The sequence below is a fragment of the Rhopalosiphum padi genome, chromosome 4 (assembly GCF_020882245.1).
Source record: "Rhopalosiphum padi isolate XX-2018 chromosome 4, ASM2088224v1, whole genome shotgun sequence".
In the NCBI taxonomy this organism is placed as follows: Eukaryota; Metazoa; Arthropoda; class Insecta; order Hemiptera; family Aphididae; genus Rhopalosiphum; species Rhopalosiphum padi.
Window position 1 is genome coordinate 10,854,419 of NC_083600.1, and position 21,833 is coordinate 10,876,251.

At 34.4% G+C, this 21,833-nt stretch overlaps 1 protein-coding gene across 2 annotated transcripts in view; it reads left to right on the top strand.

The window, feature by feature from the left end:
• The window catches only part of LOC132928898 (uncharacterized), an 84,826-nt gene that overhangs the window by 38,813 nt on the left and 24,180 nt on the right, over positions 1-21,833 (top strand). For both annotated transcript variants that reach the window (XM_060993843.1, XM_060993844.1), the window contains exons 3-4: positions 4,211-4,368; positions 12,940-13,099. In XM_060993843.1, the coding sequence (XP_060849826.1) occupies positions 4,211-4,368; positions 12,940-13,099 (318 nt within the window). The remainder of the gene's footprint in view (positions 1-4,210; positions 4,369-12,939; positions 13,100-21,833) is intronic.

Here is a 21,833-nt window from a genome sequence, read left to right on the forward strand (position 1 = left end):
AAATAATATTACGATATTTAAGCATAATATATTAAAATGACATTGTGTAGAGCATTAAGTGGTATAATATACTCGCCTTATACATATTAAACGTATGCCACTATACATATACAATATGTAAAATATTATAATATACGAAGAAAAGTGCACTTATAATATATAGTTGGAGTCAAACCACTCGAAATTAACGTTTCGAGAAAATACTTTCTAGAATATTTACGGGTTTAAATGTATGGTTCGATGGACTGTACATTGTTTTTGGTAAAAGAACTACTTCCCTGCGCGTATGAGTTACTCATGTGGAAAATGTTCAGTCTATTGTTATGTAGTAGCGTTGTTAACTAGTCCGATGGATGGATGCGTCTAGTCAAATGCGGTAAAAAATATCTTAATATCACTGACATTTTTATTTCTTTATTTATATTTTTTCTCATTGGGATTTGTTAAATTTCAATTCGTCTAAAAACCAACATAGAGCCAGTCACTTGTGACGATCTCCATTTTTCCGACGAAAAAAAAATAATTCTAGACAGTTGCCCGGAAATAATGAACTATTATATTCATTAATATTTCATACTACTGCAGTGTATATGTGTGTATTAACAAAACGTATTCATTAAAATTCGTAGAAATTAATCATTACAACTGTAGAGCGGATGTACTCTATATAGCATTATGCATAATTTTTCGGATAGTTAAATACTTAAATAAACAACTCGTCTGAAAATGACCAAAAATTCATGAATAATTTACCAACAATGATATAGGTGTAACTATAACAGCAGTATATAATAAAATAATATTATAAGTATAATTTCTTCGGATATCCCAGTAAATTATAGGTGATATCTTTCAACAGGTGTCAGGTATCCACACAATATTTTATAAATTCGTATATTGTATTTATTTATACCTTATAATATATTTATAATATATACCTACTACCAATGCATATATTATTTTCATAAATCACTGACAAAATATGCTGTTAACGTATTTTATTGCTCAATCAACAAATAAAACAAGAGGAAAAAAAAACTTTTTTCTAGTTCAATATATTTGGGGAAAGAACTTTGGGGTCTCCGCTATAGGCCGTTAATCTTTTTGTTACTTATGTACGTCGTCGAGGACTTCAGGAAAAAAACGTATAAAATAAAACGATCTTCACTATTCACACGCAATCTAACTCTATAATCGAAGCCTTCTCTTTTTATTATTATACAATTTTTTTTATTGTCAAATCGTATAATATAAATGCAAAAGTATCCTGCCGAGTTTTCGACAATAGGCGGCGAGCCACGTATACGCATAAACCTATACCTACCTATCTTGTCAGCTGCTGGCTGTGTTTTTTTGCAAAATCATATTCCGGGTTAAACGCCCAAGCACGGTGGGAACAAAATAGGATGTCATCCATTAGTCCCCTTTAAAAAACGTAAAAAATTATCCCGGTCCCAGGATATTATGCGGAGCGAAAAAAACCTCTCGTTTATATAGCTTTTAACCTGTTCAATTGATCTCCCCATGTGTCTGTGCGTCGTATAAATTATATATATATATAATATAATAATGAGGATATCAAACTGCCGAAGGGGACTGCTACAACAGTGCGTGGTATATACGGCGATAGTGTGTACGAGTGTGCGTGTGTACGGTTATTAACAGTTTCCACCGCAAATAATATTTACCCATTTTACGGAAACCCTCGTGCAAAAATATTCGGTCGAAAAAATATATAATAATATACGATATGGGGGGTGACAAGTGTGACATAGGGGTCGAGGGTTTTTTTTTTTCGGACGCTGCAGCACGAACCCCCGGCGCAAAAGCACGCACGCACGCGGATTAAGATGGTAATGACGGGAACGAAATAACCGAAACACTCGAAATTTTTTCATCGTTTTTTTTTTCCTTCATCCTTCCGGGTGTCACATTACCGCCGCATTGTGCTCCACTTTTACGGGTCCCTGAGTCACAATAGAAAACGGATTGAACCCGTCCACGCGAACCGCGCTGTAGCGGGGCGAAATGCAGATCACGAGAGCAATATAATGTTATATTATTAGGTATTATATAATGTAGAGGCGTTTATTGTATACACAATATAGATAGTATTATTATAATATCATATATATAAAATAGTTATATATCGACTATTGTACGTAAATAATATATATATTTTTTATGAAGGCGTTATTAGTATCATATTATTATTATTTTTGGGGAGAAATAATGGTTCCTATATTTACTCGTATATTAAATGGGCATGTAAAAAAAAAAAAAAACCTATAAATTAGTCAAATGTAAAATATTCCAGTAGTGGAAACTACTTTTTAATTTAACATGTAAATGCGTATCCGGAGCCACCGTTTGCGACTTCTCACGCGATATAGCAATTTTAGGGGAATATATATCTATATTTTATTTTAAAAACAGTCAAAAATAAAAACATTAACCTGACGATAACCGACCGTGATCCGTGTCGACGAGATTAACGCGTTATACTGACTAAACGACGGTTTCTCGACGACGATAATGGGCGTATTTACATAAAACACTACAAATATGTACACCTATACGATATTATACGTATACAATATACAGGCAACCGGGAAATAACGACTGGTCAAACAACATGGAAAACGACATAACAAATTTTCAAGAATTCCTAGTAAACAATATTTCGAATGCAAATCATTATAATAATTAACACAAAACATAATAAATCCATCGTGAACTCGCAATAATATCATGGCCAGTAAAACGGTTGCAAGACCAATCGATAATTTTTTATTCGCGCGGAAGAAAAACAAAGTCACACCACCGGCGAATTTCACCAAAGCATACAACCATCACGGCGGTCGCTGTAGACGGTCTGACGGAACAATTTTTTCGGATAAAATCTGAGTTCAACGGTGTTTTGTTGGTAATTACCTATGCTAAAATTACTATACGGCTGATCGCAATTTATTACGAACGTTTTTTTTTTTTTTTTTTATTATTATTTGCGAACGTCAAATTACAGTTTGTACACGTTAAATGTATAGCATATTATTATAACATACCTACGGGCTACGGGCTATACCTACGCTCTATAGCGGCGTGTTAATGACATGGCCGTACAATTGAATAATATGCGTGCGCGCAATTTTTGATATTCGACGATAACTCTTTGGGTGCGCGCTATACTGTTATCTCGGTGATCTCCGGAGTCGACTGTATCGCGTTTTTTGCGTATTCCTACCATCCGACAACTATACTATACAATATAGCAGTACAGCGTAGTCGCGTCTTCGTCACGTTCGTCGTTCTAGATACGTCAAACAGACACTCCGCGGGGATTTTCGACGTTGGATTTTTTTTTTTTTGTGACTTCTCGCACGATTTCTCGTGGAAAATATAAATTCACTTCACGATTTCCGCCAAAAGAAAGAGAATAAAAATGATAAACGTGTGTGTTATTCAAAGACGATAAATAATAAAAACGAATAATAATAATAATAACAATAATATATACATGTATAATACTCGCATAAATATATTACATTATTATTATTATTATTATTATATATTGTAATAATATGTGAACCACATTTTCATTACGCATAATAAAAATGCCGTTGTATATGCTACTGACGCCCGTGGCGTTCCACGCCGCCGATACAAATATGAAATAAAAAATATTAAATGTATGTGTGTACCTATATAAAATGCTTATCTTACGCCAACTGACAGGTTCACAAAAATTGCCCCAAAGGCGTGTCATAGTCGTCGGTTTCTACACGTACGCGTATAGTATCGCCAGGCGATAGAGAGCACGATTTTTCACCTCCTTTATTTTTTGCTCCGGTTTCGTGTTTACCTTATTTCACGTCCGTCTGTGACACAATGACTAATGCGTTGATTATGTAAATATACGTGTATACGCACACACGGCAGCCACTGTATTATTGTATATTATGTCTATATCTTTACGTATATTGTGTATATATAAGTAACTCATCGGGGGTATTTGTGTTAACGCTCCCGTACGCGCACGACAAGCGCTTTCAATATAATATTATATAAATATATAGGTAAACGTTATTATTACTATTCGACTTCAGCGATATACCTACTCGCAGCAGTCTATGTGTTTTAGTCGGATAATATATTATAACGACGTATTATAATAGAATTTTAGTTTTAACAAATTGTTTTCTTATTTCAGGTCGTATACTGGAATCATTGGCCGCCAGAGGTGTGGGTCTGTATCCAGCCCTGGGTCTGCCACTGCTCGCGGCCCAACACCAAAAACCGACTAGCGTCTCGTCGGCCAGTCCGCGGTCCAGTCCCGCGAATTCGGCTCCATCTTCGCCCACACAAAAGGTAATAATTATATTTATCAACATAACATCGGCTCGGCGACGTTATACTCGATATGCCTTCCAAAAGTCCCCACTCGATATATAATATACATATAAATAAATAAAACAAAAATCATTTATTCGTCCCCAGTCCTGCAGGTCATGTTCATTCCGCTATGCGCAGTATATTTTAGACGATATGAGACGCCGTGATGCACAAATGCACTTTTCGTTAGTGTTTTCTATTATTGCATTATAGATTAAAGTATATATACATAAACCTATATATATTATACATTTATACACGTATGTGTGTGTGTGTGTGTGTACAAATTTTATATACGTATACGTATAATATAATGCATCGAAAAATACTGATCTTTGTTTCAGCGCGTCGAAATGTATTATGTCGTCAATCGATAGCTTTTCGTTTTATTCCGCATCAACTTTCCGATTTTACGTGCCGTCGGTGCACTGTACATTTATATAGGAACGCCGTCGTATATGATTTTGCTCGAAAAGTTGTGTCTCTTACGTATACACAAACACATATGCAAATGCATATTGTAAATGCACAAATATATATATGCTTTAAAAAGATGAAGTTGCATGTTGTTGAAAATTGACTTATGTTAAAACAGTTTTTACTCCAATACGCCACGGTACAATATAAAATTTCGAGCTCGCGTTCGGGTTAAAGACAACAAGTCACCACTATCCCCTCCCCAACATCGCCACATCGCGCGCATTTCATATCGTATTTTACACGATATTTTTTGCACTATTTGTGGATAAACGCAAAAAATATTCTACTCGAGTTCACCAAAAATCCAACACATGCGTGTGAGTATGTGTGTGATGCGCGATATGCCAGAGTTTATTGATCTTACTCTTGCATATCATGTTTAACGATACGCGTTTACCGAACTATACAGTTACAACTTGTAAACATAATAATTTATATATCTAGTACACTATATAGTCTATAAGTTATAACAATGATATAATATATAGCAATATATAATATATTGTATTGTGTGCGACGCGAGGCGTGTCGCGCAGCCCAACACCGAGGAACTTCGAAAATCGGTCGGGTGGTCGGGGGATACGCGCTAAAGAGGTTCAACAGAAAAAAAGTCACAAAATAATTACGACGTAATTATCATATAATTACCCCGCCGATGCGATGTATAACGATGACGGTGACGCCTCGGGAATTCGATAATGTGTGCCAGTGTAGAACATTATTATTTATAATACGAGACCGAAGAATATACAGAAAAAATGAGTGTGCGCGCTCTTAAGGATCGGCCAACATTAGACAAGGCGTATATTTATATATATATATATATTTCTGTATAAGACAGTATTATTATTATAAATATATTTAGTACGACAAGAGCCATTAAACGTTTCGGTATTGTGTGCAAATCGGGTCTAGAAAGCCAACGGAGAATAATGGGTGTGTCGTACATATTTTTATGTTTGTGAATATAAATGCGTATGAAAAAAAAAAGAAAAATTAAAAATTAAATATTAAAAAATAGTGTGATTGTTGTATAGGTTAGCCTACAACCGTGCGTGAATATTAATGCGGTACTTTGCGCTCGCGTATATAATATATACGTACGAGTATACCGTATACGTATACCTACGGTTATATGAGTTTGGAATCGACAATATATAATAATAATAATAATGTAAAATGACGTGTGTTTAGGTCGATCGCATCATCGCCGGTGCCCATTTTATTTAAACACACACACACACACGCGCGCGCGCGCAAATGTATGCACACGCACAGATACCTGTATTAATATCGTACGAAAATTATTAGAAATTTAATCGCCGTCGCTTTAACGACGATTTTTACCGATTTGCTAATCATCGTCCGTACGGTGCGCATTATATTTATATTGTATTGTAATAATGACGACGACGACGATAATAAATTAATAATAATAATAATAATAATAATAATAGGTATTAACGTTATTGCATTGCACCCTCTACGGCACGGCTAATCGAATAAAGATTTACCTATTATTCTCGGAGAAACATGCGCGTAAGTTACGATAGAACACGATGGAAACACACGGTGGGTAATTATATTATTACTCTGTCGCGTAATTGCGAATTTTATCGGTTATTTAGTACGCGTGTCTGTCTGCGCACGACGTAAGTATACATTGTATGTGTATATATATATATGTGTAGGTACACGCGAACCGATATATACTAATGCTTACGGTTTTCGTCGTGTATATACACATACGTATATATAAACGCGCATCATAATCACCAACGTGATATAAATCTCGCCGTGACGGAATATTAAATATTATTGTCGTCGACTACATATTTTCACTGCCGCGCGTATACGCTAGTATAAAATAATCAGAAACAAAATAAATATCGTTGTCTCCGTCGCCGTCCGCATATTATTATAACTCCTGATAGATAATAATAATAACAAACACGCGTATTATCATACCATACACTATGTACGTATTATTGTGCAGACGAAATATGGAAAATGTTTGCCTTTGATTCGGGTTTTTTTTTTTTCGTCCTCCAATCGACTGCCATCGCGATTTTTCTCGCGAAATTTCAATTTATCGCCCATAAAATTATCACCGCGATCCGCCGCCGTCCACTGAACAACACACGAAATATAATAATATACTAGTCCGCTGAGCCGTTATTGCACAACGATGAATATTATTTACGTGCGAAATATACGTATATGCGCGTATAACGAGGGTCATGGCGCGTGTAAATTTATTTCGGAATAATTTTTTCGCGAATAATAATGCAAATCTTCGGGATCTACGGCGGGCGGGGTCTATAAGCAGCCGAGACGTCGTCGGTGTGTGGTGAACGACGAATACACCGCGTGGAATAACAAAAAAAAAAGCGTATAATTCGAAGCGAACAAAAAAAAAAGCTAAATAAATAATATAAGGATAATAATAATAAAAAAAAAGCCATACATTATACGCAGGTAATATACGTACCTATACATATATATAGTGTCTTGTGGACAATGAAATTTTTAGCGTTTCCGAAGGGCATTTGCAGTTTTTGTCTTATGATATTTTCTGCAATGATTTCAGATCAAACTATACAATCCGATAACATTATTTAATATGTACTATTGCAAAACGTAATAATATGTTGGACGCGGCTATGCGCGAGAACACCGCGAGAACGTACATTCCGTATTATATACAGGTTTATGAAAAATTAAGAACCGTTTTCCACCCACGCTTGTCCCGCCCGTACCTGCACAGGAAATACGTTTTTGCCTGCGTATACGTGCGTATTACAGTATATTATGATTATGTGTATATGTGCGAATACTCGCGCGAAATTCTTCTTATGATTTCTCTCATATATACCATCCACGCCGAGAACACTTATACACATCGCACACAAAAGTATATAGCTGGATTACCCTTGTCACGGCTTATGATTCACTGTCGTGAATGTACATTATAACAATTTTCCCGGCTTGCGGATATAATAGGATTCCTCCCTATACCTCCTATACCACCTATTATGGGTTGGCGAAGAGAAGAAGGTGTTTTGTTTCAACAACAAAATACACGATGTCTATGTCTGTATGATATGTTCCTACTCGGATACTCAGATCGCTATCGTGATGTGTGGCGCGTACGTGCGTGTGTGCTATCAAAACCGGAACGGAATCGAAATATCGTTATGATTTCGTTTCCCCTCTTTACATAATATTGCGTTCGTTTAACCTGCTTTTAATTATTGCCACGGCCCGCGATAACTATCGCGTGTTCTTGTCCAATACAACATTATCGCTTATTCGTGTACCTACCTCTGTATGTACATATAATGGACAAATGATGTGCTCATAATATATATAAATAAACGTATTATACACGTAGGAACACATTTTATATACATAATACCAAGCCCGTTCCGGCCGGCTGGCCAAAGAGTCGGATCTACCGCGTTGGTATAGGTACGCGTAATACGTATACTGAAAAAAAAACTACACGTGTTTCGTACATTTATCTTTTAAACGGCACATTAAACATTGTTTAGTAAATATATATATATATATGAATACCCCGACGAAACGATTTAAATTAGCAAATTTTATGCGTCCGAAACAATGCGCGATTTAAACCATCATTTACTGGAGGTGGTTTATATTGTTTCTAATTTCTGTCGTTTTTTTTTTTTGCAAACATTTTGTATATATTACCGGAGGAGCAGAGGCGGTATTAATAAGTTCCATTACGCTGCACGACGACAATTCCGTACGGCTGATTCAGCCGATGTATATAGGTACGCTTGATGACGTTAAGCTCGGACGAAAAACGCACAAAAATCCGATAATCTGCAGTATAAAAAGCCAGAGTCCTAAAGTGTAGTCTTTTACTATTATTATAATATTTTCTGTACAAGACTCGTCTACTCGTATATATTACAGTTAGCCGCACGATTCGAGATACCGAATACCGATCGATGATAATTGATTTCATTGCTACGCGTAGGTATTATCGTCGACGCGTTTTCCGTCGTCTAAGCGAAACATCATCGCGATCGTTTTCCGTTCGAGGCGTGCAGGGTACACCTGTTTTCTAAAAATGTTATATGATCCGTCACGTGCATAACGTTTTTAGCGCATACATTAATTAAGTACAACGGTCGTTTATATTATATATTATGATATATACTGTATAGTCTGCCACTATATATACCGCAGCCGCGTCGGCGAACGTCCGACAGGAGGTTGACATTTGACCTGTAGTTTTTCACCAATGATAATGATATAGGTATACGCCCAATAATGCTACAGACGCAAATAATTTTCAAAAACTACCGTCAACCCGCGGTGCCGGTGGTGCGGTCAGTTCGACGTCTATCAATAATGCTGCGCGCACTTTCTAAATTATATTTTGTCCGTTTGGGTAGGGGAAAATTATTATACTGATAAGAAAATAAAATATGCGACTCTATTTTGCATAATTTACGCATTTGTGTATTATATAATTAGAAAAAATAATTATATCTAAACACCTATTCCTCTCCTAAATAATATATTATTATTACCATTAAAATATGGTGGTTTTATAATGCAATTTATTTCGCACTACTACCGGTTTCGACGGACCACTAATCCGACAGTGACGGAATGTTAATAATACAGTTGTATAGCTTGTAATATGTGTACAACGTGTCGATGCGGCGTTTGCGTCTGCTCGCCTCGGCGATCGATCCGTGAGAGAGAGAGGATTATTTAGCGAAAATGGGACGTGTTGTCGTAATAATATATCAATCCGGCGTAATGTACGAAGGCATATCGAGGTGCACGCCGCCTAATATATTATATCGCATGTCTGTACCATCAGAATATGATTCTAATACGATTATGTCGCACGAGTAGAGAAAAAATTCCATTTTGAACGATTTTGAAATTAGATTTTTTTTTATAAAATGTTTATATATTAGATTAAGCCATTTAGAGTTGGTAGACGTATAACATTAGATTATAACACGGGCGAACAGTTATCGAACGCGTTACCGAAATAGGTATAGGTAATATATGATAAAATAGATAAGGTTTATCACACATATATTGGTATTATAACACGGCCGCAGTCGTGGGTAGATGAAAACGTCTCGACAACGAAATTATTTTTTCTGTCAGTATACCTCTATACGTAAAATGTCAAAATATTCCTCGACGTTGTTATCGCACATGTTTTATTTCAATTTTCGAATTTCCAAACAGTTATCTGTGTTATGTTATTTATGTTTTTTTTTATATATATACAAAGGAAATATGGATAGGTGAACTAACAGGATTCTGTTTTTATTTATAGTATAATATACAAGATTAATATATTCTTGGTAAATATTTGTTGACAACTGAAGTCATAATAATGTTTGAATCAGCTGATTTGTCGAACTCTACAGCAGCTCTAACAATAGCTCGGCCGTCATCGATCCCCCGTTATTATTCTTATAAAATATGTTTTAATTAAAAACAATGAAAAAAAAAAAAATTATTAGTGCGTTCTCCGAAAGCCGCTATTGTTTTCAAAAAGTCAAACTATTCGCACAACATTATTATATTATATTATGTATAAATCGAAACGTCGTCGGTCGCAGCGACGTGATAAACGCGCCCGTGAGCGTGCGCACGTGTTTGTATAAATCTCACATTTTCGCAATACGTGTAAAAATTGCGATTCGGATTTCGCGAAAATCCTTGATCTACACGCGCGCACCGCCACTGCTGCTTTTCTGTTACATGTACACGTATGTGTGTGTGTGTGTGTATGTATGTATATAATATGTCGGTTACGTGAACAATGGACATGACCTTATAGAGAGGAAGGATAAAATTTAAAAGGAGAAACGAAAAACACAAACACACACACTATATATACCACGCGCGAAAAGAACGTTTACAATTCGGAAATTTAAATCAGCAGCGCTGCAACACTCCAACACCCCAACCCTCACCGCTGCCCGCGTTTGGACGGACGCGAGTTTGTATAATATTTGCGAAATCGCATAAACAAATTCGGAAAAAAACGCGTCGACCTGAGGACATGTGAAGGTATGAAGAATGACGGTGGGAGGGCGCGGGGAGGTCTTAACGAGTGTATATATATAGTATATAGGTATCATGATACGATTTTTGCACACCAAAAAAAGGAATAATAACCTCGGCCTATCTTTTATTAGAATCTGCAATTATTCAAGTACATCCGCGTTTTGGAATCGAAATTCGCATTGTAATAATAGGCGAATTTTTTTATTATTATTATTATTATTATTCCTTTACATATATCGAATCTCCCCCGTGGTTCTGAATTTATTATTACTCTCTTTTTTTCTTCTGTTTTCGCTTGTTTCACAGCGCCGCGAATAGTATAGTGTATAATATGTGCAGCACTCCGACCCCGCTCCGTGCGTTTATTGTCTATTACATAATATGGGTATATCTATGTAGTATACAATACTAAAGGTAATAATAAAATAAAAAAAAAACACATAATATAATATATATTATAATATAGTATAGCAACACGCATCGACGAATTTCGGTTCCCCGCGGGAGTGTAAAATTCAAATTGTCTAGGTGGTGTCTTCTCCGCGATGAAAAGAACTTTACCCCTTTTTCGCACAAATACCGTCTCTCATTATAATCATTATAATATATATTATACACGGTTAGGCAGGTGATGTTTATAAGCCAAAAAATTATTAGTTGTTATTTTTTTTTCTTCCTTTCCATGGGACCTAGTAGAAATGTAATTCTTAGTATAAGTTGCCTATATAAATGTATATTATAATGTACGATGTATGAATAATAATTATTACTATTATTATTCACCCCCGAAATTCGAACGGCTAAAAGATTCATTATTATTTTTCGCATCCTATTCCAGCATAATTATATTATTACAATACCACTGCCGCAAAAAAGTCTCTCTTTCTCTCTGTCTCTAGTCTCCTCCCGTCGACATCGATGGCCGTCCCCGTGTGAATCGTATGCAAATGATATCGTTATACCGAGCACACGCTGTGTGTGTGTGTTTTGCCGCCGCATCGTGTAGGTATATAACTGCCGTACGTCACGAACGTCGTCTATTGTTAAAATAAGGAACGACGATTGCACAATCTCGTAACGATATTCGCATTCGGTTCTTATAACCGAGTGAAATGCAAAAAATCCGATCCGCGCATAATACCTGACTACCATTTTATTACAATATGTACAGACGATGTTTGCGCATTACACAATTTTGTTCAATTATACATACACATTCCGAGTTTATACATGAAAGAACTAATGTCATCTGTTTGGTCATCCAACACATTTATCTATACATATATATTCATCTATTACATATATGTAATACACTCACACTTGACAGTTGACAAGTGCTTTAATATGTGATAATATAATAAAACTATAAAGTCTATAATATAAGCTGTGTATAATATGCAACAGAATTGACGAGCGTGTGTGTCTGTGAAAAGTTCGATATCATCTAATCTTCGCGGTACAATAATATGTTATAATATTAAATAGCGATTTATTTCTGGTATATATACCTAGTTATACCTTCCGTCATAAGTATATTCTATTGCTGGATTGCGCAATCATAATGCGACGAAAAATTAAAAACACATTAAATTTATCATACTATTTTTGAATATAACCACTGTTAAAATATGTATCTATCATTACACAAACCATCATCATCTTTGATGGAATCTAATAAAGGTATAAGTATAGTATAAAATACAAATATATAATATACGATCGACGAATAATACGATTTAAAATTTAAATAATGCTGTGTTGTATATACACGCGCCCGCGCTAGTGCTCACACACATTTACACACACACACATATATATATATATACCTAAAATTTATTATTAATCAAAGTTTTGTATTGTGCGTATATCAATTAAAATTGTCTGCCCATTTACAACGACAAATCGTATCATAACCGTCATTAGAATAGATAAATTTGCGTGATATTAACTTTGTTAGTAAAACGATTTTTGTTTTGTCTTTTGCAGCACGTCTCACCGTCTGTCATCGTACCCTTGCCTCCGGTACACAGGGACACAGCCGGTACCACAGCTGCGATGACGTCACTAGGCATTCAGACCCTGTCGCCGCACTCGGCAGTCACCGCTCCGCTCACGGTGCCGACGCCGACCTACGCCAATGCCCAAGGTCAGTGAAAAAAAAAAAAATAAAAATAAAACAATTTATATATACATATTATATGAATAAAACCTCTGCGTGCGCCGATGCATACTCATATTATATATATATATGTGTGTGTGTGTGCGTCACATATTACATGTATGTGCAAGGGTTGAGCGTAAAACAATTTGTTGGTTCGGGTTTTTCTTTTTTGGCAAACGAAACGAAAGCCCATAACCTCGATACCGGTATATACCATCACCACTACTACAACCACCTCCCTTCCATCGCTCCCTTTTTACTTGTCCCTCCCCGCCACCCTTGACCGTCTATTTTGGTGCACGGGTGGCGCGAGACGAACAAACGAGTTGATTTTCTCTCTCTCTCTCTCTCTCTTTTCATTTGCCGTCCGATGGTATTTGTGTCAAGCGATCGGCCAAAAGCCGCCTATCGCAAATGTCGTGTTTTCCAAACAATGCGGGAAATGCACAACCGCTGGCCGCATACGAAGGTCAAATACCGGACCACCTTTACGCTCTTTTATTCAAAAATAAATCCCAAAAGATCGATGAACCCGTTCGAGGAATCCGTCCACGTTACGCTTTTTTAACGTGGTTTCTTTTAGCACATCTCTTATTTTAAATCTTGGCGGACGAATGGACTTTTAGTTATTTCATATATGGTCAGCTACTCAGCTATACATGAACGTACATAATAATATAAGGTATATAATATTATACCGCGTGTTGCGCGGGTTGCTTCCCATTACGGCAGCATCGTCGACCACTGGTGGTCTGTCTCCCAAAACGGCGTGAATTTTGAGCGAAAGGGTGTGTTTTTCCGGCTTTAAACGTAAACATGTCGTATTTGAGTTTAACAAAACCAATTTTGTGTTGCTATTTAAAATAATAATAATATAAATTGATCTATTGTCAAACTTAAAAATAAGGACATTATCTGTTTTGATTTGTTTTCGACATTTTAATCTTTAAGTATAACTAACCATTTTTAATTTGCGATATTTCACATAGTGATATTCTGCCAAAAAAAAATTTCTTAAAATAAATCCGACACTTATGCACATATAATTTTCTTACGTTTAAGTTTTAAAATAGGTCAATTTACATAATTATTTTATATAACAACACAAAATTGGTTTTGTTGCGAACTCAAATTTGAAATATTTTTTTACGTTTGTAAGACAGATACAAAATACGAATAAATAGCGTTTTCTAAAGAAAAAAAAATGTTTATCTTTTAAAATTAATCATGCATGGTTATAATAATAATAACTACGCGCGCTAAGCAAGACCAGAGGAAATGAATCGGTTGATTATGTACACCACGGTGGACCGTAATCATCGCGTATTTTTGGTTATTATTATTATTATTATTATTATTATTGGTATAATATTATTTGTATTGAGGATCCGTACCGGTGGCAGGGTTGATTTGAAAATTACGGGCAATTGGTTCGGAGCATAATAATCCGACGTGGGAAATGTGAGCTACTCAGTTAAAATATATATATATAATTATATGGGATGATGACGATATCGTAGTAACGTATTTAAGCGCGCTCGGTTAAGTTTCCACAAAAATGCGAGAAAAACGATACCGCGAACGTAACCCGATGCCTTTGTCTGATGCGTGTAATCGTCGATTGTTTTCTACAAAAACCTTTTTTTTATATATTCCCCTCTCTCCACATATGCACGAGGGTGTATTTTCCTTTCGTTTTTTGTTATTTTATTTTTTTTTATCGTCGCTACTCACTATAAAGGTTCGCAGCGGTCTTTTTCTTGTTGACTGCGCGTCCTAGTTTGTTTCGCATCGCGTCGAAAACCTTTTCGCCACATCGATACACGTGTTTACTGTACACAACATCTTATTTTAATTTTATTTTTTACGAATATTTTGAAACTGTTTTATTTTCTTGGCGCACACCGGTAACGGCGGCGGCGTCGGTATGTAAAGAACGCATCAATTGCTCACATTTCTTATAGGCCCTCACCACCACCATCGTCGTCATCATCGTAGTAGTACTTACTGTGTGTACATTAGCCTATAATACGGCATTTGTATCAATCTAAATTTATTAACAGAACCAGTTTAGAGCAATAAAGACCAATTGCCGTTTGTCCGACGTCGTTTCCTCTTAACCCGTTCCGCAGACGAATGGGAATATATACTCGAAAAAAAATTAAAATAATAATAATAATAATAAAAGATGAAAACGGTAACTGTGAGGGAAAAAAAGAAAGAATTCGTAGACGATGAAAAAAGTGTGTATTAATAAAGAGTTTAACGCGCATATGCGGGACTCGACAATTTAGCAATCAAACACAATAGCTCGTTTTAATGAACCGCTTTCGGACGATTTACTGTTTGCCCTAAGGTCCCATGTGATTGAGGTTAAACCGATTTTATTCAAATCAAAACCCGGTCTAACTAGATCATATATAATATATATAACATAAATCATTACAATTTCAAAAAAAAAAAAACATTCACTCATTAATTCCGCTAGCGAATTAGTCTTAAACGATCATTGATTACTGTTCTCCCGTGCGTATATAAAATAACTACGGCTATAGCTATTGTAACCGTGTAACTGCATAGAACACTGCAGGAATATAATATTTGATTTATATATAATATTTATAAAACGATTTACAATAACGATTAATAATGTACGCAATAGTATGAATAGTTCGATCCCATAGTGTGATAAATATTATGATTTAGAAACGACAACTCCAGCATATACTATATATATAACCGTATTGGTTTATTTGTTTTTACTCTTAACTATGTAATTATGCACAAGCATCAATTTTTTACAGCCTATTGCATTATTTTAAATACGATAAAAAAATAATTCCAATTCATTATTACTTATTAGTCATTAGTATATAGTTTTTATTTAATTTTTTTTTCACTATTGTATAGTTTGTTGTCGAAGAATCTTAAGTTGTATGTCACGATCTTTCGCAAATATATGTTTACAGATAATATATTTTATACGTACACAACGTCGTGAGATCTCATGGTTTGTAGCAAACAAACAAAAAAATAAAACTCATATAATTTAAATTATAATAACAAAACATGCAGTGAATTTGTTTAACAAATACTTCTACAAAAGTCGTGAAAAAAATTTTTTATGTACCTATGCCGTATAAAAAATTCAAGAATCTCGGGAATGAAAATATGTTCAAATGTTTGATAGTATAATATTTTTAGATTTTATGTTTTCGCTGTTACGTAGTAAAACACGTTATCGTTGGCCAAAAATAAAAAATAAAATCGTTCTGAAATATTATTTCGCAACCCTTTGCAAGCATTAAAAAAAACATGTTTACAATATTATACTTATTTCTAAAATGACTAATTAGATCGTTCTAATAAACGAAAGGAAAAAATATTGGATAGTCGTCATTCAAATAACCCATTGCAGTACAATAATTTAACAACTGTCCTTCGGTATAATATATATATATAAATATATATATGATTGTAATAAATTATGTTTATTATAAATTTATACATTATAGCAATATTATACACTATACATAATGTTAATTATATTATAAATGTGCATACAAGCGGCTGCGGGGTGTAGTACACACACACGCTCATATTTTACCACAAACTATCGTTTACGTGTCATCCTTACAACCAGAGCAAACCTTGTGTGAATTGAAATCGAGCAAGTGTAAACAGACACGGGTGGGGTGCAAAAAAAAAAGACACGCCTGTCACTCATTCAACTGGGGGTGTGTTTTTTTGTGTCATTTCTGCGTTTTTTCCGAAAAAAAAATGATATACATTCGTTTTTATGTGTGTAACACGTGTACCTATAAACGAATCCCCATATTTCTTACACCCTCAAAGCGCCACCGCTGCCACTATCGTAATAAGTAATAACTACGACCGCTTACCACAAGGGCGACTGAACATTTGCTACGATGTGATTTTTTGGCTATTGTTTTAATGAGTTTATTATTTACGGAAATCTCTGAAAAAAACCCATACTCAAAAATTATAAACACTAACATTAATAATAATAATAAATAAAAAAAACAATAACCGACAGCGCTTATAAACAATAGAGTGATTTATCGGAATCCCCGAGACGTATGTTTTGATTATGTTTAAAGAATTTTCCCAGCCCATATAATACACAATGTAGTCGACGAGTTTTGTATTGGAGAGGTAGAGGGGAAATCCATTATCATCTGGTAAAAAAATTTTCTTTTTATTGATAGTCTTTCGATCGTCTGACGTCGTTTTCTCGTCAACCGAATTTATTTAATATTTATTATACCTGTATATAGCATACTGCAGTGTATACGATTATTATTGTATATAAATACTATACATAACTACATCTCTTAGTTCGTATACATCATATACCATATACATTATTTAACAATAAAAGTACAGATAAGAGTTAGTATAGCGACTAAATAACGAGGATTTTGACAACGTGTATGTTTTATATGTATAATATAGAGATGTAATAAAAACAGAAAATAAAGCACTCGTTTGGGTTCAATCGAGTGATAATATTATAGTTTTAAACGGCGTCGGAGTTGTGTGTGTGTGTGTGTGCGTGTGTGAGCATATATGAGTATAATATGGGCACTCGAAGCGTATATTATAATATAGTAATATGTTTGCGATTCAATAGTATTCGCGCGGCCGGAATTGCATCGTTTCTTTCGTATTCTTATATAATCCGTTTGTTGCAGAATGGCTAAAGTCCGATGAAGTGTTGTGATTTCCCACCTCCCCCGAATGTTTCGATTTTTAGGCATTACCGTCACGCACAGTCGTTTTCGTCGTCATCTCCGTACGCGTATATTATTAATATATTTTATTAGCTATACAGTAGCGATGTATAAATAATATTAAAAAAATAAGAATACCTACCAACTACTTATATTATTATACGCCGAGTTAATTAAAAAAATGTCACGTTAGGATATTTTTTGCGCACGTACGCATCCACGACGTATCACGGGCGGGCGCTTGGCTTATAATTTATAAATAATAATAATAATATATTATTATATTAAGAACCCGAAAGAATAATAAAATAATAACGCATTCTTCAGGTTGTCCGGCACGTACTTACAAGCAGTCGCCGTAAATACATCGTAAAATGTCGCTAATTGTTATCGGTTAAAAATAATAATGTGCGTAGATAATATATGGAAAATAATATTGTATTATTGGATAAGTGGCGCGCGTACGACGACCGGTGGATTTTTAATTATTCTGTTAGTATGCTACGGGCGCACTTCCTTACGAAGTCGATTCGGGTCAGATATTTTGGATACCTACGGTGGTTAAGACGAGTAAGAAGAGGAGAAGGAGGTATAATTATTATCGACTGTTTCTAGATAAAATGAACTAAACGACGCGGCCAATATTTTTCCAACAGAGCGAATATAAACTATAACAAATACTAAAAAAAAAATTAACATAATACCCTATATACAGTGTTTATAGTAACTTAATATTGAACGTGCAGATAATAAAATATACAGAAAAAGAAAATCGTCCGTTGTTTTCCGGTATTATATTATACGCGGACCATGTCGCTTTTGCCAGTCGAATATTATGCGTATTACATGACGTCTCGCCACCGCGGCTATTCGAACGGCGCAAATATCGGTTTGCGCGAATAGAACGAGAAAAAATTAAAATAATTTCTAGTAGAATAAAACCTTATTATTATTATTACTATACAATAGGCATATACATATACCTACGCCATTGTCGCAGATAATATATTACACACGCAATGAAAACGGGTAGCGCAAACACAAAGTCCGCGCACATTTACCGCCAACGTACACTTTTATATTATTAAAATATGTATATTTAGGTATCCTCTATGTCATCACGACCGTGTTCACAATGAGTGCGTATTTACCTTTGCGCAAGTCTTAGTCCATAAGTGATTGTACGCAGTGTTTGTATACACATTTTATAATTTGGCCAGTGATATTTAAACTCCTGAAGTAGATATACCTATATCGTATACTAGGTAAACTTATTTTATGATGAGCGAAAAGATCTTGTTTTGACGTACTGTAGATATACATATTATGTGCTTAATAATAAATTAAAATTTGATCTGCGCTGACTTGTGATCACAGTGTCTACGTGCTGTGGTGTAACGCGTCTCGTAGTATAAATAATATATGTGTATAATATAATATTATTGAGGTATCGCGAATTGTCATACGATCTATACCACGGACGGTCGCGATGATGAACGATAGACCTCATGCTGAATTTTTCACGGAGATCGACATGACATGATAAAATTCTTACTCGGTATTGAGATGAAATTGTCTCCACAACATTATATTATATATACCGGAACACCGTTTTTTTTTTTACACATAAGTATATAATATAACTAACGCTGATATTATAGTAAAATTCCGTAAGAGGGGAAAATATATCGAAATAAACATATTATTATTACCTATATATTTAAAAACCCGGGACCCGTCGCACTAGATAATATAACATATCGCGATAGGTATACTTAACCATCAGTTATTTTTTTTATATTTTTGACTTTCTTTTCAAACAGTGTTTTACGGCGTAGTATGTATATTATAATGAGCGCGTTAACTTGAAAATTATAATATATTAAGCACACCGCCTTCGACGAAACCGGAATACGACTCCGGGTTCGGTGTTTGCATATTGTATACGATTTATTAGATATTAACAGTAACGGCTGCTGTTGTGCGTAAACTCGGAAAATGTCTCAATCCTATCCGTGAGGTGGCAGCAGACACGATTATATATTTAATATACGTACATACGTATAGCATACATGAAGGTTTAATACTCGTTTCCGTCTCCAATCGATTAGCGTCCATCTTTACAATAAACGCTTAATAATTATATAACAAACTCGTCAATTATATTTAAATAAATCATTATTCTCACACTGATCGGTAAACCGTTTGCCGGAAATTTTTGGCGTCACCGCAAAAAATATATAATACTACCGTTTTATCAGCTCTGTAGAAACGCGCTTGTATATGACACCTATTGGGTATATATTACACATAATATAATTGTATTAGTGCAGTATACATCCATTCGCGGGTGCGTTGTGTTCGTCTTCGAATTATTATTTTTTTTTCATTATTTTTTTTTTCATTATGTATATATTTATATAAAACCGACATGTGTTAATTCGCCTCGTTCACCGACCGGGTTATAATGTTAATTATCATTGTTTGCTATATATAATAACGTCGGAAACACAACGTTTGTCTGTTTTTTATTGTCCTCTAGTAATTAAGTATTTATGAATTCGTCGGTAATGCCCTTGGTTTTTTTTATTTAATTTTTTTTTACGATACCGTTTCAGGCGCGTGTAAATGTATGCGTGCGCGCCTCTGTATATGTGTGTATGACACGCGCGCGCTTGTGTGTGTGTATGTATGTGCGGGCCCTTTGTCGACCGAATTTCAGATCGCATTTAGGTACACACACTTCGAACTATATACATGTATATAATATATAGGAATATTAGGTACTTAAACTACTACTAATAAATATTATATTAATATATTATTAATTATTATGTATTTAAAATTTGTTTTCACGCAATTTTTTTCTCGATTAATACTGTATTCTATTAAAAGCACATATGCGATTAAAACTGCTAATTAGAGTTAACGTGTGTACACAAAAACCATTTACTCGACAGTAATAATAATAATAATTCGATAGTCCGCCATTAATACAATGTAAATATTTGACGTGTTCGGCAGTGTGACGCCGCGAAGCAGTTAATAAAACCGAAAAATGATTCCGTATATTATGTTCGTGTTTCTTTTATTATTATTATTTTTTTTTATGCAATTAGCATTTCATAATATTTGAACGAGACTCTTATATTATACCTACTGTTGTAGTAAATTTAATAAGTATCATATAATTATACTTAACAGTGTGCATTTAAAAATTAAAAACTTATGATAATTAATTTAATCAGGTAATTTACCATTCGTGTTTACCAATAATTTATAATTAGACAAATAGAAAAATATTGATATTTATAATCGATAATAATTATTGAGTACCTGTCGTTAATATAAATATTTATAGGACGCAAAAATATGGTAATAGTATACAATATACAATGTCATAGATACCTATGTATAATAGATTTTTATATTGATGGTTTTAAAATAATGTGTATTATTTATGTATTAGTATTTGATCAATAAATCATTATTCGAATAAAAGGTTTAAGTCTTATATATTTATAATTTATAAATAAAAAATTAGACACAGAGAGCAAATGGGTAGGTGGTACTGTAGAAAGGTCAAATTAGGTAGTTCCCAGTAGATTTCCAGAATACAAAATCAACGAAAAAACCTTAATATTTTGGGAAATCCTAGGTAAGAACCAATATTCAATTCCCGTTAAGTAGTAAAACTTTTAGCGTTATTTTTTAACTTTTTATGGTCTTAGAGTGATATTAAATTTAACAAATACCTATAGTTTTTATTTTATAAAATTTGCAATTTTAATTACGCAGACAAATACTCGCAAGGTTATAATCACAATATATGTATGCCATTTTAATTAAATTGAAAAACACTATACATTATTAAGTAGGTATGCATAATACATAATATGCAGAAAATCGTTTTCCCTTCAAAATCTGGTATATTATACACAACAGTATTTTTGCTAGGAAGCGAA